Source organism: Pristis pectinata, chromosome 10, assembly GCF_009764475.1.
Source record: "Pristis pectinata isolate sPriPec2 chromosome 10, sPriPec2.1.pri, whole genome shotgun sequence".
NCBI classification, from domain to species: Eukaryota; Metazoa; Chordata; class Chondrichthyes; order Rhinopristiformes; family Pristidae; genus Pristis; species Pristis pectinata.
In genome coordinates this window covers 33,297,543-33,313,302 of record NC_067414.1, presented here as the reverse complement: position 1 = coordinate 33,313,302, position 15,760 = coordinate 33,297,543, and the positions used below count along the sequence as shown (strand labels likewise).

At 36.6% G+C, this 15,760-nt stretch overlaps 1 protein-coding gene across 1 annotated transcript in view; it reads right to left on the bottom strand.

Moving 5' to 3' along the window:
- Positions 1-719: 719 nt before the first annotated feature.
- The window catches only part of eif2b4 (eukaryotic translation initiation factor 2B, subunit 4 delta), a 28,916-nt gene continuing 13,875 nt past the window's right edge, over positions 720-15,760 (bottom strand). Inside the window, exons 6-13 of the mRNA XM_052024888.1 lie at positions 14,466-14,557; positions 13,364-13,478; positions 7,956-8,032; positions 6,710-6,812; positions 4,511-4,638; positions 3,779-3,953; positions 2,297-2,477; positions 720-1,016 (exon numbers count right to left, since the gene is read on the bottom strand). Of these exons, the coding sequence (XP_051880848.1) occupies positions 817-1,016; positions 2,297-2,477; positions 3,779-3,953; positions 4,511-4,638; positions 6,710-6,812; positions 7,956-8,032; positions 13,364-13,478; positions 14,466-14,557 (1,071 nt within the window). The 3' untranslated portion in view covers positions 720-816. The remainder of the gene's footprint in view (positions 1,017-2,296; positions 2,478-3,778; positions 3,954-4,510; positions 4,639-6,709; positions 6,813-7,955; positions 8,033-13,363; positions 13,479-14,465; positions 14,558-15,760) is intronic.

The window sequence follows — 15,760 nt, the reverse complement described above, 5'->3', positions numbered from 1 at the left end:
CACTCTAGAATTTATGCCTCTGGTTACAACTCAACCAATGGAGGTTTATTAGTGCTTTAATAAATTTGTTAGGATATGGTAGAAGAGACTTGCATTTGGCTTCTAAAAAAACCTCAATTTTGAATCAATAAGCAATTAACAGGTATCCTCCATCAGGTCTACCCATTACTAGCTGAATGCTGAAAACTAAGTTGACTGACATTTAATGGAGAGCAGTAAAAGAACCTCCCAACTCTCTGGAGAATATTCCCTCTCTCTGCACCAATGACGGAATCAGCTGACAGGCTCCACAGTTTTTCCCTAACATCTATTTTCATAAAGCCCTCTTCTATTTCCATTTCCTTATTCAGCATGGTATCCTTTGACTAATATGGCTCTCTGATACACCTTGGAATGTTTTCCTTAACTGAAGGTATCAGTTAAATGCAAGTTTTTGTTGATGTAATGTATTATAGGGTTGACTCACTCACCTTGTGCAATTTTCTCAGAACTCCCTGTGGCAAGTTACAAAGTTAAATTGATAGTATTGTTGAGGCGTGTTTCCAGTCTGTCCTCTCACCCAGAGAGCAGTGATTTTACTCTCAACCCAATGAAGAGGTTTTTTTGTGGGTTGGGGAAGAAGTATCATTTGGGAGGAGACATATGTATGTTGAAATAAATATCTTCAGTTCAACAAACTGCTAAATCATCTCATCTCATTCCACAGAACCAGACAAGAATGAACCAAATTACTTTATTATTACATGCCAGAGAAGATTTGAAAACACTGCAGCCACTATCACCTCTGTTCATTCCCATTCACCAGTTTCACAAGTCTTAATATTCCACGTTCTTCACGCGCAGTACGACTGGTACTGAGGTACAAGGGATCATTCCCAAGTCTGTGATTACCAAATCAACAAAGTCGGGCGGTGTTACGTCATATACCAAATTAAGAAGACGCAATTTGGAATTTGCCTGCCACTTCTGAAGAGGAGTTCTTCCATGGCGGGTCACCAAAAGGTCATCAGGGTCATCTGCAATAGACCATTTTGAAAATTTGCAGTGTAATTGTTAACTGCGCATAATTGTACTTCTTCAGTCATTAATCATTTTCAGATACCCAGAGGTCACGAAAGGCATTATATCAATGCATGTCTTTCTTTACAGGTTAACACTAGAATATCCGATTGTCATTGTGACTTTTCACTTAAAATAACTCAATGAAAAAAAATTGTTATTGTATTTAAACCGTACTGCACTGTATGCACATTATCTTGTCAGGATAGCACTGAGTAGGATAACTTGATATTTCTGTATGCAGAAGTGACAAGATCGAACTTTCACATTGTGACCTCAGCTGACTGCAGGGAGAAAAACAAAACCTTTGAAGTCACCTTTCAACCAAATATGAATTTTTCAGTGTTGCTTGAACTTTCAAAAGGGCTAGCAGGACATGGTGGACATAGAACAGTAAATAAAAATTTCATATCTTTAAACAAGTGCAGTCCATTGGATACAGTGGATTGAAAAAGTAGAAAGTTGTGGAAGATAAAGGAATAGGACCTAGATGAAAGAAAGATAAATTTACATTTTTCATTTGTTAACCAGTAATAAACAACTAATTGTTCACTAGTGACCAATTCTGCCTGCCTCTCAGAGCTAGTTTTAGCATCAGCAGAGCTTAAAAGCAATGGTTTTCTAAACAAATTGGCCTGGTTTCAAACCCAGCTTTAAAAGTGAAAGGACTCTATAGCTAACTACTGGTGACATTTACTGCGTGGGTGATTGGCATAATCCACAAAGTATAATTTAAAATAGAGTAGTGGTAATGTTACAGACCAAACAAGAGAAACAGAAAGTCATTCATTATATTATATTTCAGTATAGTTTTGTGACAGGGAAAAGACAATTCCTTTGCCATCTTCTTAAAATGTTCACTTTAGTCTACTGGTTCTCACCAGATCAGAGTAGAAACTTTTATGTTTTGGTATACAACCAAAAGAACATATTTATTTTATCTTCAGTACCCAGCAATCTCCTTTCCAAACTCTATTATCAAGTGAAGCGCAATTCAGAATTGCTGTTTCAATGGTCTCAAATGGTGGTTTGAGATAAGGAGGCATTTGGCAGTAGCAGATTCCTTAAGAAAGCATTACTTACAATTTTTCACATGACTTATTAGAAAACTGATCTTTCCACAAACACATGCAAGACCATATCAGCAAGCTTTCAATTGATATGAAACTTAACATGATGCTTTTTACGTATCACTTCTCACTCATTCAAAATAACAGCTGAGAAAAACAAAACTTACCCAATTCATTCGATACAAACGAATCTGTCTGAACTCTTTCACAAAACTTGTGCGTTTCACAGCACACCAGGACTGGTACATTGTAAGCTTTTGCCACAAGAGCTATTTGTGATGTTCCCACACGAGACATCACATAACCATTAGCAAGAAGGGCATGGGCACCCAAGAACACCTTAGAAACCTGTGTAGAAAATGACAATGAATGGCTTAGAGGAAAATAAAAACTAAAATCATCTCAATTAATCGCCGCCGTGTATGGCCAGAACTTTTACACACTACTTGAGTCCTGAACAAACTTCATCAACCACAAAATAAGTGACCCACGTTGAACTATACATTTTTTTAAATATATTTTCCAATCTACAATATTCACTTAATGATGACATATCACTGAAACTTGATCCAGCAATAGTCAGATTGCTGAGTTTTAAAATAAAGTTAAGGAAATGAAAAACAACTTCTCTCATTGCTTGTCTTCCTCTCTCCAGTTCCATTTGTTTCTGGTCTTCAGTCAGGAGCTCCATTTATTTGAATGGATCAAATTGGTAAATAAGATAATTTATCTCCACTTCGTTCCGTATTTCTCCATTGCATTTTTTGCAGTCTTTGCACTCCCTTTTCTATAAGTCCATCTGTTCTTACTTGCATAATATACATTGTTTTATAGATTTTTTTCTTCTTTCCTTCATACTCCTTTTTATCCCCTTACATTTCTCATACTCACATCGATGTATTGCCAAACATGAGGCTCCCGACACATGCTATAATCTTTATCTGGTTTGAAACCACAATGAACTGCAGCTTAACCTTCATAAATTTCCCTAAGAAGACCCCAAAGCAGCACTTAGAGCCCAAGAGAACTCCTAAAAAGCTAATTGTGGAAAATTTGAATATGTCAAACCACAGATCTATTTTGACTCGATATTGAATTCCAACTTCTGATAACTCATTTTCTCTAAATCAGAAATGGGCATTTTTGATACAAGTAATCTGTCTGTGATATTGGCCCAGTTTATTGTTCCCCTCTCCATTTGTACACCCTGACATGCTATTTCACATTTCTCTGTCACCCTCTAGCTGCCTCCCTTAACAACTCATCCCCACAGGAGTCTTAGCTTCAATCAATCCAAATGTTATCTTTGTCCTATCAGTCACCTCCATCCATCTTTCCGTAACTCAAAATAAACTTGTTTATTCTCCTTCCCAGTTCTGATGACGGGCCTTCATTAACTCCGTTTCTCTGAAGCTGCCTGACATGCTGAATATTTCCAGCATTTTTTTAGTTTTGATCCTTTAGCATCAACTGGATAAGTTCAATACAATGAGATTTGCACTCCTTTACTTTGTAGAATTATGTTCTACTACTTTTGCCTATGTTAATTCGTACTGGAGTAAAATAATTCAATTTTCCAAAACAAGCTTTTCATGATAGGACAGTAATTTCTTAAAAATAAAGAGATACCAGAGAATTTAAAAGCACACCTCAGGCAGAATATAGGACACAGCACCAATCAGAACATAGGTGCAGTGAATCCCATTCTTAACTAGTCTCCGGAGTGTCTCTCTTCCTTCCAGTTTAGGCCGGCTGTCCACCACTACAACCTTGAACTTTTTTCGCTTATGGGCATCACAAAGGATGGAGATTACTAAGGAAGAACTGAACAAAATAAAATCTCTTTAAAAAGGGAACTCAATTAGAAGCATTATTTTACAATATGCAACTCAGTGACACTACAGAATATAAGAAACATCACTGAGGCCCAAAGGGCCTTCCTCTTGCTGTATGAATCTATCATCTATAGTTCCACTTCCAAGTGAATTTTATTAACTTCAATCAAAGCAAGTGATCTTGCTCAACACTCCTAATTTGTATCGCAAAACCTCCCCACATCACACATTACTTCCCCCTTGAAGGCGACCCATCTCTATAAAGGCGTCTGCCTCCCAGGTTGTTGATACCACTTTCATTAACATTAATGGATAGTGACAGGGGAGCAGGATGGATTCTAACATGCACTAAAATCTAAAGTGAATAAATGTATTAAAAGAAAGTTAATTGGCTAACATTAACAGCAAATCTATTATAATGCACCACTTTGTATGTAAACTGTTTTTCATTTCCTGTGAGAGGGCACCATATTTTCTGTAGTTGCTATTATACTTCTGGAGCAACACCGAATGTGAATGAACGTTACAACATTTGGAGTAACTTACCATGCATACACCAGAATTACGTCACCGTCATTAATTTTCTCAAAAGCTGATTTTGATATAGCTTCTGCAGCCAGATGTATCTTCTCTTTTACATATTTATCTATACATTCTAGCAATATGGCCTTTGCCTAGAAGTAATACAGAAGGTCATGTTATAGGGATATTTTATTTTTATATAATCAAGGCATAGTGGAAGAAATAATTATTCTTACATGTAGGGCAATCAAAACTGCAGCACTAAATGCTCATGAATTGCCAATAAAAGCAAACAGAAGGATCTGTGCTGCAAGTCCAGAACCTCCTCCAAAAACTGTCAAAAGCAAACTACTCATTGTTCTTTTAAAAGGAATGATGTAGCAAACCACCTCAGAATAAATAGTGGAATCCTAAATTAAGACACCAAGTCATAAGAAGGTAATGCAGAATGGGCCTAGGGAAATAGAAGCGATGGAACTGTCTTTAAATCAAGGGCACTCTTGAAAATATGTTCCAACCAAAGAAAGAATCAATGAATGAGACGAATCAGCTATAGCAGTGCTGCAGTAAGAGGAACTTGCTGCTTTCATGGATCTCTCCCAATTGAAGTGGAATACATTTAGTATGAACTTGACCTATATCAGATCTCATACCACCTGACTGACTGCCTGATGCCAGAGGACCAAAATATATCATGCAGATACACACAAAAAACTGATTAAATCAGCCTAGTATTGAGCTTGTCTGCTCACTTATCTTCACGGACCTTTGTGATAGACATCCATGAACCTGCATCAAACGGTTTAAAAAATTATGCTATGTAAACTAATTAGGAAAGCCAAGAAAACAAATTTATCTCACTAAAGCTTCCGGTGTATGAGCAATTCCACCCATCCAATGCCAGTCCCAAGGTCAGAAAATGATGGGTTAGTGTCAGAAAGGACATCAGACAACAGAAAGCTCTGCCAAATCATGATGATGCAAATAGTAGCCTGGTTTTGCCAAAATAACTGGGAAAAGTATATATAAAAATGTTACATAACAACGCCTACACCTCCACTAAAATATTCTGCAACAAAATTGTAGTTCACTGCAATAACTGCAGCTGAGTGGCACACCAGTTAGTACTGCTGTCTCACTTGAACTAGGTTCAACTACGACCTTCAGTACTGTTTGTGTGGAGCTTATGCATTCTCCCCTTAACCATGTGGGCTTATCCTGTATGCTCCGGTTTTCTCCCACATCCCAAAGATGTGCTGGTAGATTAATTGGCCACTGTGAATTACCACAAGTGTAAGTGGATAGAGTCAGGGTGAGTTAAACGGCATCTGAGAGATAATAGATCACTGGGAAATAAGTGGGGGAATGTGATTGCTTGAGAGCTGCCAAGGACTCAAATGGATTGAACAACCTCTGTTTATGTCATAAGGAAATATGAAATGTATATTAACCTTAAGTGAGATGTTCATTTCAGCAGAAATGCTACCAAAAGTACTCCTTTTGCTGCTAAATCCTTTAAAAGGCCTTTCCATAAATATGGAAATACTTACTACTCACTAATTACAGTTTTTAAATTTCATTTTAACAGTAAAAGTATATGGAAATTAATTTTAGTAGACAACTAAAATAGGTAAGAAATGAAAATATGAAGGTCCCAATCACCCACCTGTTTGAGACCTAAACAATTCTTTATCTTTCCCTTAGTTTGGAAAATCCATGCACAATTCCATTATAAGTTAAGGAGGAAGTATGAACAATTTTTTTTAGTTATATTTGGTTCAGCAGATTTTTCTCCAATGACATTTGGGCAATGATTTTTTTCTACCTAATCAAACCAAACATTAATTACCTACAAGCTAAAACATGTAGGTTACAAAGCTCTAAAATAAGAGACTGATTGGCACTTCATTACCCTTTTGATAAAGTATTCCAATTAAAGGGTTTCAGAGTTTTAACAAGATGACAATTTTGCATGCTCACATAGTGAAAATACTTTGAGGATTGACAACTAAATTTATTTTGATTTGAATAAATCAATCCTGAAATGGGAAATGGACATAAAGTCAATATTTAATGAGTTAAGAATATTTTTCTTCACTTGTAAAGTTAAATTCCATTCAAAATCTGTCTTATGACACAACAAAAATCCAATGAATATTTCTGAAATTTAAAGCACCTATGTTTATTTTCCTAAAAAACAGAAGTATGAAGTAGTAGTCTCACCTCATCCTCTCTCACATTTCTGGCAATATTTGAGATTTCCTTTTTTATGAACTTTATAGCATTGCCCATACTTGCTGAGAGTGAGCGACACTGATTCAGAAAACTTGAAGACAGAAACAACATAATCAACAAAAATACTTAAGCTAATGTACAAGATTTGTAAATCATTTTCAAACTAAGATTATGCTGATAGATAACAATCTATCATTGGATAAACACACATTATCACTGTATGATAGATCAGATAGGCATGGGAAGGTCTTAAATGCGCATCAGTGTGATAAGGAACTGTAGATAACAATCTATCATTGGATAAACACACATTATCACTGTATGATAGATCAGATAGGCATGGGAAGGTCTTAAATGCGCATCAGTGTGATAAGGAACTGTTAATTTAGCAAACAGCCCTGTGGCAAATAAACACTTGGCTTGATTTGTTAAAGGAACTTTCTTCAAATCACTTCAACTCATCAACTCAGTACTCTGAAGCAGTTATAAGAATGTATTTCATTATGCAAACTTCCCAGAACATAAAATTTACTTTGTTAGCAAAAGCCAGATGTTGTGTCACTTCATTACTTGTCAGCAAACTCTACAGTATCTTGTTATGTTGGGTTCCCTGGTCTTGGATACTCTTTCTTCTCCGTCCCTGCCTTGGGGCAACCATCCTATGGACTGAAATACCTCTGATTTTTTTTAAATCTGTAAATTTACTCCCTATAAAGCTAATTACCTTTTCATGATTCCATCCTTTTGAATGTCACTTACATTCCAATTTCACAATTTCTATTAAGCTGATTCTTGCACAAGTCCAACAATGGACCAGATCATATGACAAATTAAACCTGAACTATTCAGTGAGCCAGATCATCAGTGGATTAACAAGAGAGTCTCCTTCCCCATGTTCTCTTTCTTCCTTCATAATTGTAGCAAGTACAAGACAGTATAAAATTTTCCTGTGAAGATTCTACACTACCAGTTAGATTATAACTTGGTTATGCACAATCAGAAAATTAGCACACAGGCTATCATTAAAATGTGTAATGTAAATAAAAATACAATACAGACGAATGGAGATACAAACACATCTATCATTTGATAAGTCATCCTGCATAGTCAACTAAACAACTGTAAACTACAGAACTTTAGATCAGAAGAAAAACACTCCAACTTAACCAAAATAACTTTCAAATACTCAATAAAGACTATTAATGAGTGTTCAACCACTTAAATAAAGAAATACCTGATGTATGGTTTGAGTTTATTGACCAAGTCTCTTGACAACTCTTCATTGGGTGGAGTTGAATAATCACGGATAACCTAAAGGCAGGAAAAGCTATTCACAAATTTTGTTTGAAGACAGTGACACCAAATACAAAAGAAATTAGCCAATTTATCAAAATAATGCAGATTTTTCCCATTTCTTATGTTATTGCTTCAGATATGCACAGTTTGGTAATTCATTAATCTAACCTCAAAGTATAGCTCCAGTACAGGTTCAGTAACAGTTTACCAAGGATGAAAAGTTATAGAACATAGGATATTAAAAAAATGACACAGCAAAGAGCTGCATATTTTGAAAGCTACAAACTGGTAGGTCTTATGTCTTCAGCACAAAGTTATAGCAATAATATTAGTCATTCAAGCAAATTCAAATACTCTATGAGAATATGGTCTAATTCCACCCAAAATAAAAGTTAGCATTAACCAATAATATTTCACATCAATGGATTTGTTGATGGTGTATGATGTTTCCCCTTCAACTCCTGGGCAAGTTCCAAATAGACAAGCTGGATGATAGTCTTCTCAACAACCAACTAGGTAAATGCAGCAATACTCGTCTCTGATATTGAATAGAACTGCTGGTGAAGTCCTCCTTTTGGGTCTGCTCATCTCCAACTTGCATGACTGTGCAGCAAAACACATAAGTAAAAACCTCCTGCTTTAGCACTGTGTTACGCTTAGTGCAGAAGCACAAACACGTGATGGAGCTTTAGCAAGAGGCGGCTGTTCAGCCCATCATGTCCATGCCAGTTGAGATAGAGCTATCCAGGCTAATCCTATTTCTTAGCTGATGGCCCATGGTTGAGATATGACAAAAGGGAAAGTTCTGTGAAAGGAATACAAGTAGTTAATAAAGTGATAATCTCTGGATTATTTCCTGAGCTATGCACAAATTGACATGAAGTAAATGACGCCAGGAAATTGAAAGCATGGCTCAAAGATTGATGTGGAATGCACACAGCTTTGTTTCATGGGGTACCAGTCCTCAGACTGAGGAAAGAAAGAGCTGTTCTGTTGGAATAGGCTTCACTTGAAACAGATTGAAACCAAGTGTCCTGGCAACAGACAAGATTTTACACTAAGAGGGAGGGGGCTGAGGTTCTAGTGATGAGAAATTTGGAAAGTTAAAGAGAAAGGACAAAGTAATAATGCAGGGTGGCAAAATAGGTAATGATAACTAATTCTGTCAGGACTGTGCATACAGATGCAAGAGTATTCTTCCAACTGGAGTCAGAGCAGAGAAGAAAAAATTGTCCAAAGATAAAATTGAAAGAATCAGAATGCACATAGATTCATAACAAGGTAGCTTAATTAACCCAATAAAAATAAGTAAGTATGATCTAATAACCATTACAGATGCAATGGTTTCAGTGTAACCATGTTTAGGAATTAAACATTCCAGGATAACTAACTTTTAGAAGAGATAGGCAAAATGGAAAAGGAGAGGGGAGCCCTGATTTTAGAGAATGGAATAAAGACAGTAGAAAAAAGGGACTTAGCTCAGATCAAGGAGAAGGATCAGTTTAGTTGAAGCTAAGGAACAGCAAGTGACAGAAAACATTGGTGGGATTTATATACAGGCTCCCAAACAATGGGACATAGTGTAAATTAGAAAAATAAAGGTCTATGTAACAAAGATGAAATAATAACCATGTGAGACTTTGATCTACCTGTGGACAAGGCAAACCAAAAAAAGGTAAAAATGCACCAATGATGTTTTTACTAACTACAGTTACTTACTTACTAAGACACAGAACAAGGCCATTTTGCCCAACAGGTCCATGCAACTTAATATCTCACATACCCATCAACACCACTTTGATTTTTTTTTGTTACTTTTGCCACTTACCTACACTAAGGAGCAGTAAACAGTAACCAATTAAACTATCAGAACACTTTTGGGATGTGGGATGAAACCAGAGCATCCAGCAAAAACCCAAGCAGTCACAGAGAGAATATTCAAACTCTACACAAGCAGCACTCAAAGTCAGGATCAACCCAGGTTTCTGGAGCTACAAGGCTACAGTATGAACTGGGGGGTCATAGTCACAAAACAAGGGGTCTGCAATTCAGGATAGAGACAGGAAGAAACTTCTTCAGAGGCTGGTGGATCTTTGGAATTCACTACCCATGATGGCTATAGATGCTCAGTTAGTTTAAAATGGAAATCCATAATCAAAGCCTGCAAAGTGAATGTATATAAGTGTATAATGTATATAAGTGTATACAAGTATACAAGTATACAAGTATATAATGTATACAAGTGTATATAATGTATATAAGTGTTAATGTACATAAGTGTATAATGTATATACTCCTGCACTTTATTTATGCAAGAATTTTTATTTGTCTCTCATCACTTTAGACTGTAGCCATTGGTTATGTTTCAAGAATTACCAACATACAGTATCTCCCATCTCGGTTTTTCCATTCCTCTTAATTTAATCTCCCTCTGAACTAGAGAAATGGAAATTTTAAAAAAAATGCAGGTGCTGTAAATCTGAGACAAAAGCAGAAAATGCTGGAATTATTCAACAGGTCAAGGAGCACTCATGGAAAAAACAGAATCAACATGAAAATTCTAATGAAGGATCTTCAACCTGGAGAAGTGAGAAAAGTAGTTAGTCTTATACTGAAGAAAGGCTGGGGGAGCAATGGATAGGACGAAGGGACGATCACTGAGAGGAGGCCAGGATTGTCATGGTAATATGCTGTTTATGAAGCTATCTGGCTGAGAGCTTAGTGAAGGTAATTAGAAAAAGAAAGCGAGAAAAAAAAGACGTTAAAAAGCACGTCAGACCTGTTGCAGAGAACTGAAACCAAAAGAAGAATGTTAGAAATACTTAACAGATGGAATAGTGTCTGTGGAGAGAGAAAAACTGAGTTAATATCACAGTTGGATAACCTGGTCTGTTCTGACACGTTGGGTATGTGAAATTGTTGAATTCAATATTAAGTCTGGAGTGCTGCAAGAATGAGCTGCTGTTATTTGAGCTTACATTGGCTTTGTTGGAGTAGTGGAGGAGGCCAAAGGCAGAGAAGGTCTAAATGGGTGTGGGATTTAGAATTAAAGTAACAGCTACCTCAAACATCTGTGTTGTCCCCTAGGACTGAATATAGGTGCTCCACAAAGCAGTCCCCCCAAGTTGTTTTCGGTGTCACGAACCAGCAACAAAAGAAACACACTGAGCATAATTCAGTGTTAAAAACTATTTTATTAATCACTACTTATGATAATACGTAAAATAAAAGTAAAAATGTTAGTATGTTAGAATTCAAAAATGTTAAACCTCGAACGTTAACCCCAAAACTAAACTCTTCCTGTGTGTGTGTGGCAAAGTCCAAAACTCCCAGTTCCGGAATGGTTCTTAAAAGTTCAGTTCCGCAAGCCATAAGGTGAAACATGAGCAAGGGCTTCTTCAACAACCACCGTTGTCTGAAGATAAGACGTAGACGTAGAGAAACATAGAGAGAGTAAATACGAAATCCAAATGTTCCACGATGGAACCCGAACGACACTCCAGTGTTTACTCGGTAGTGACTTCCTCACCCCGAAAAGCATCCGAATCGTGGTCGTCCACACACAAGTACCTGTTTCCTTCTACAGGTCAGCAACAAAGTGAACTCCACCGGATTACTTCCAACTTCCATACATGGATTTCAGTGGCAGACACAGTTATAGTTTCTCATCCATCGATAGAGAAAACTAGCAGGCTGGTGTCTCTCTCCCTTCTCTCTCTCTTCTTCTGACTTCTTCAACAACGTCATTACGTCCTTTATCTTCTATTGACGTAAGCACGCCCCACACACACATACACACACACTCTCTATCTTAAAGGGACTTTCACTGAGTCCGTAACATCGGTTTCTGCAGTGTAGAGGAGACTACACTGTAACACCAAATGCAATATTCTAGAATGGAAGTGCAAGTGAATCACTGCTTCACCTTTGTCCTACCCATCACTCCTCTACCCTCTCTGCAACTTAAAACTAAATTTTTCCTCATTTTTACAGATCTGCTGAACAGTCTTTGACCTGAAACGTTAACTCTATTTCTCTTTCCATAGATGTTGCCCAACGTGTTGAATGTTTCCAGCATCTTCTGTTTTTATTTCTTTTGAAATAATTTGGCTCCTTCAGTTTTAATCCCTACATCATCAAATCTACTAACAGGATGCATAGTTATATGAACAAGTGATCTCAGTATCACCAAGGCCTATGCCACCTTTTATGACTCCTCCTTTTCCCAGGACCATAGCTCTGCCACAAAACATTTCAAAGACTGCAACATCTGATCTGGTGCTCTTCTCCCCATAGTTTCTACCTCAGATATGCTGCCTGGTGGAGCCTATTTCCAGCTGTTTCTCAAAATAAACAAACAAGTCTCTTCTGGTAGACTGAACATTTCAGCTCATTCCAGTTCCAATTAATCATTTTCCTCCCACTGGTAGGAGTACTACCTTTTCCCTCTTATCTAATCCTGTCGTTTCTAGAACGATACAGTTACAACTCAATATGTAACTCCAGTAATTTTAACTTTCCTGGCCACAATAGTCTATAGCTCAGTATAATTATAGTCCCTCTGCATCTCCCTACCAGGGCCCTCCTCCTCTTCACTGAAGAGACGCCCAACCACATTCCACCTTGCACACCAGAGCTTCCAAAAATGTCCACCAAAGATTCCTCACAGCAATGAACAAAACATCTTTTACCTGGATGTATCAATATGCTAAATGTGACTCTCACCTTTTCATTTTCAAAGTAAAACTAACCTATCCACCTGGTGTCTTTTCCTGGATTTTGTTTCTTTTCAGAACTCCAGCAAGTGCATTTTTTATATTTTTTCACTTTAGAGGAATGAGTACATGGCAAAATCCAAAGAGCATTGGACCTGTAAATCAACATCTGAACAAGAATCAATGTTTTCAGTAGAGGAAAATGGAAAATTGGTTTAACACAAATTAACACATTTTCTGCTCTCCCTGGCATTAAAAAATTGCAATTTGAGGTGACAGAAATCCACACAAGTGAGATAAACAGAAGTTTCCTCCAAAGATTCCAACAACAAAGCATGAAAAAGGGAAATGCTAGAGGCATAAATATGTTGTTAAACTGGCATAGATGGAGCTCTGCAGTAAATCTACCAAATACAAGAGGAAATCTGGCACTGCAAGAATTTACCAATGGATTGAAATAGTTCTGCTCAGCAACATACAAGTTCAAACTCTGAAACTTAAAATGCTGCTCATTCAAGGTATAGCTAACAACTATACCATCTCAGAAAGCAATACATAGAGATGTAAATTAAGACAAAGACAAATTGTACCATTTTGTTGATACTATTGGCAGAACCACTGTATTCCATACCTGTTTAAAAGCATGTAGTAATGCTATACATCGTGCATTTGATCCTATGATAATGCCTTGAGAATACTGCAATCCTAGACGTACAATAGCAGGATGAAGCACAGTCGAGGGTGTGCTGCACAGAATCAAAGAAAGAATTAGGTGTGCAGGTGTCAATTATGTATATGAATTGCATTTAGGAAATGAACTAAAAGCCTCAGTGCAATCAAAAACATTACATTTGTGCAAGTTAATGATCAGTCTGTTCAAAAACTAATTAATTTTCAATAAAATGTTTATTGATGCAAAAGTAAATTCTGACAGAGGTGATTTAATAGCCAGATACGTTTACTCACAGTTAAGCAGTTATAGATTTCAAATTGTATTTAAAGTTCATTACTATAGAGAGACCTTGTTCAACAACACAGAAATGGTTTACAACTTCGAGTGGTTGCATCTGAAATTCCACAAATCTGTCTAAGTGTGAACATACTAACAACCAAATCACATTACAATATGTGCTAAGCACCAACCCACCCACATGAAGCAGTAAAATACATTTTTAGTGTCACATTACAAATTTACGGGTGTCATTTTTAACTAAATCCTAAGAGGAATCATCAGGATTATTCTTCTTAAGGTTCTTTCGTGAACCTCTTTGAATCAGTTTTAGATAGTCATAGTGATAGAGGCTAATCCACCATCTTCTCCACACATTACAGACAGCAACATCTTCCAAAAGGGAATTTAATTTAAAGAGCTAATGCAATAGGACTGTATTGTCAGTTGAGTATTCCTGTGCTTACATCCCAGAATACCATGTTAAATTATTCATGAAAATACAAGCTTTGCACAAGATTTCAAATGGAAAGATATGGTATTCCCTGCCAAAGGGTTCTTTTATAATCCTAATAAGTAATTAGTTCAAATCAGTCCTATAAATGCAAATGAACTTCAATATTATAATAAACTATGATCCACAAAAAGGACATTTTTCAGAGACAGAAATGGCTAACACAATATATCTGTAAGTAGATATACGTATCACGTTTCAATTTACTTGAAGTAATTTCTGATACTACACTCAGCAATAATATCAATAAATTAAAACAAATCTGCTTACGTCAGTTGTTGGGTTAGTGGCATATTGCGGCTGTACTGGTGCAAATGTAAAAACATAACAACTTTGTTGCCATAATCTTGCCTAAGCGGAACCTACAATAAATGGAAGAAATACTTTTGTATCTGCTTGTAATGTAAAACATATTTATAACTGCTAGTCAAATCACCACCAGATGATTAGTTAAACAAAAGAATACCAACCTTCAGCTAGAATTTAGTCTCTCTACATGCATAAAAAAGCATATAAATAGCACCCTTCGCCTTCCTTTCAAGATCCCTTATAAGGTATTATTGCCAATTATGCACATTCAAAGTGAGGTCACTGTTGGAAGATAGGAAATGCAGGAACCAATTTCACACAGCAAGCCTATACAGATAATCTTCATAACTCCCCTGGACTGCAAAATAGTGCTCACTGACCTCTTACATCTACCTCAGAGTAGACTGGGTGCTGCTTTAATTTTTTTTGTTGGAAGGTTGCCACTTCCAATAGGGCAGCGCTCTTTCAGTTCTTTCCAGTGTCAACCTAGGATTTTGTGTCCAAATTTTCAGAGTGCTACTTTAATCTACAACCTCTGGCTCAGAGGCAAGAACGCTCCCAAATGTTCCATGATTGACATCGAACTTCAAATTATTTACATGGAACACCAAACTCTGTGTATCTGAAGTATGGATTTTATGTTCCAAAATGCCTGCAAGCTGCATAAGTATTCTAGAATGTGGCTATCACTCACTGCCTGTGCTTTTATGCTGACATATGTAGCTTTGCTCCACCAAGCAAAAATGTCACTGATCTCTAAAGTAAAATCTAATATATTCATATATCTCTCATTGCTCAATTTATTACCATTAATTTTGCCTACATTCATTCATTCCAAAATGTTAAGTAATCAACGAATTAGTTTTTAAAATGGTTTTAATAATGAGATATTTTAAGCCCTTCCAAAAGGCATCAGTAAAAATCTATGAGCAGATCAAGAATAACAATAAATACTATCAACCTGCAGAGTATCCAAAATGAAACATCAGAATACACACAGACAACATTAAAGCATTGAAACATTTTAATATATATTTGTTGGGGAGTGGGATGGGAAAGAGGGGCAAAGGGAACATTAATTAAAATAGCTATGCTTTAACTGCACCTAAGGATACTGTACACAATGACAATGATTCTATTCTCTTATGATTAGAGAGGGAAACCTAACAGACATCTAGATCCAAGATATTAATGAAATACTTCATTAAGTGTTCTCCCTATTTGAAATTAGAGGATTGAAAACCTGATTGAAAAAT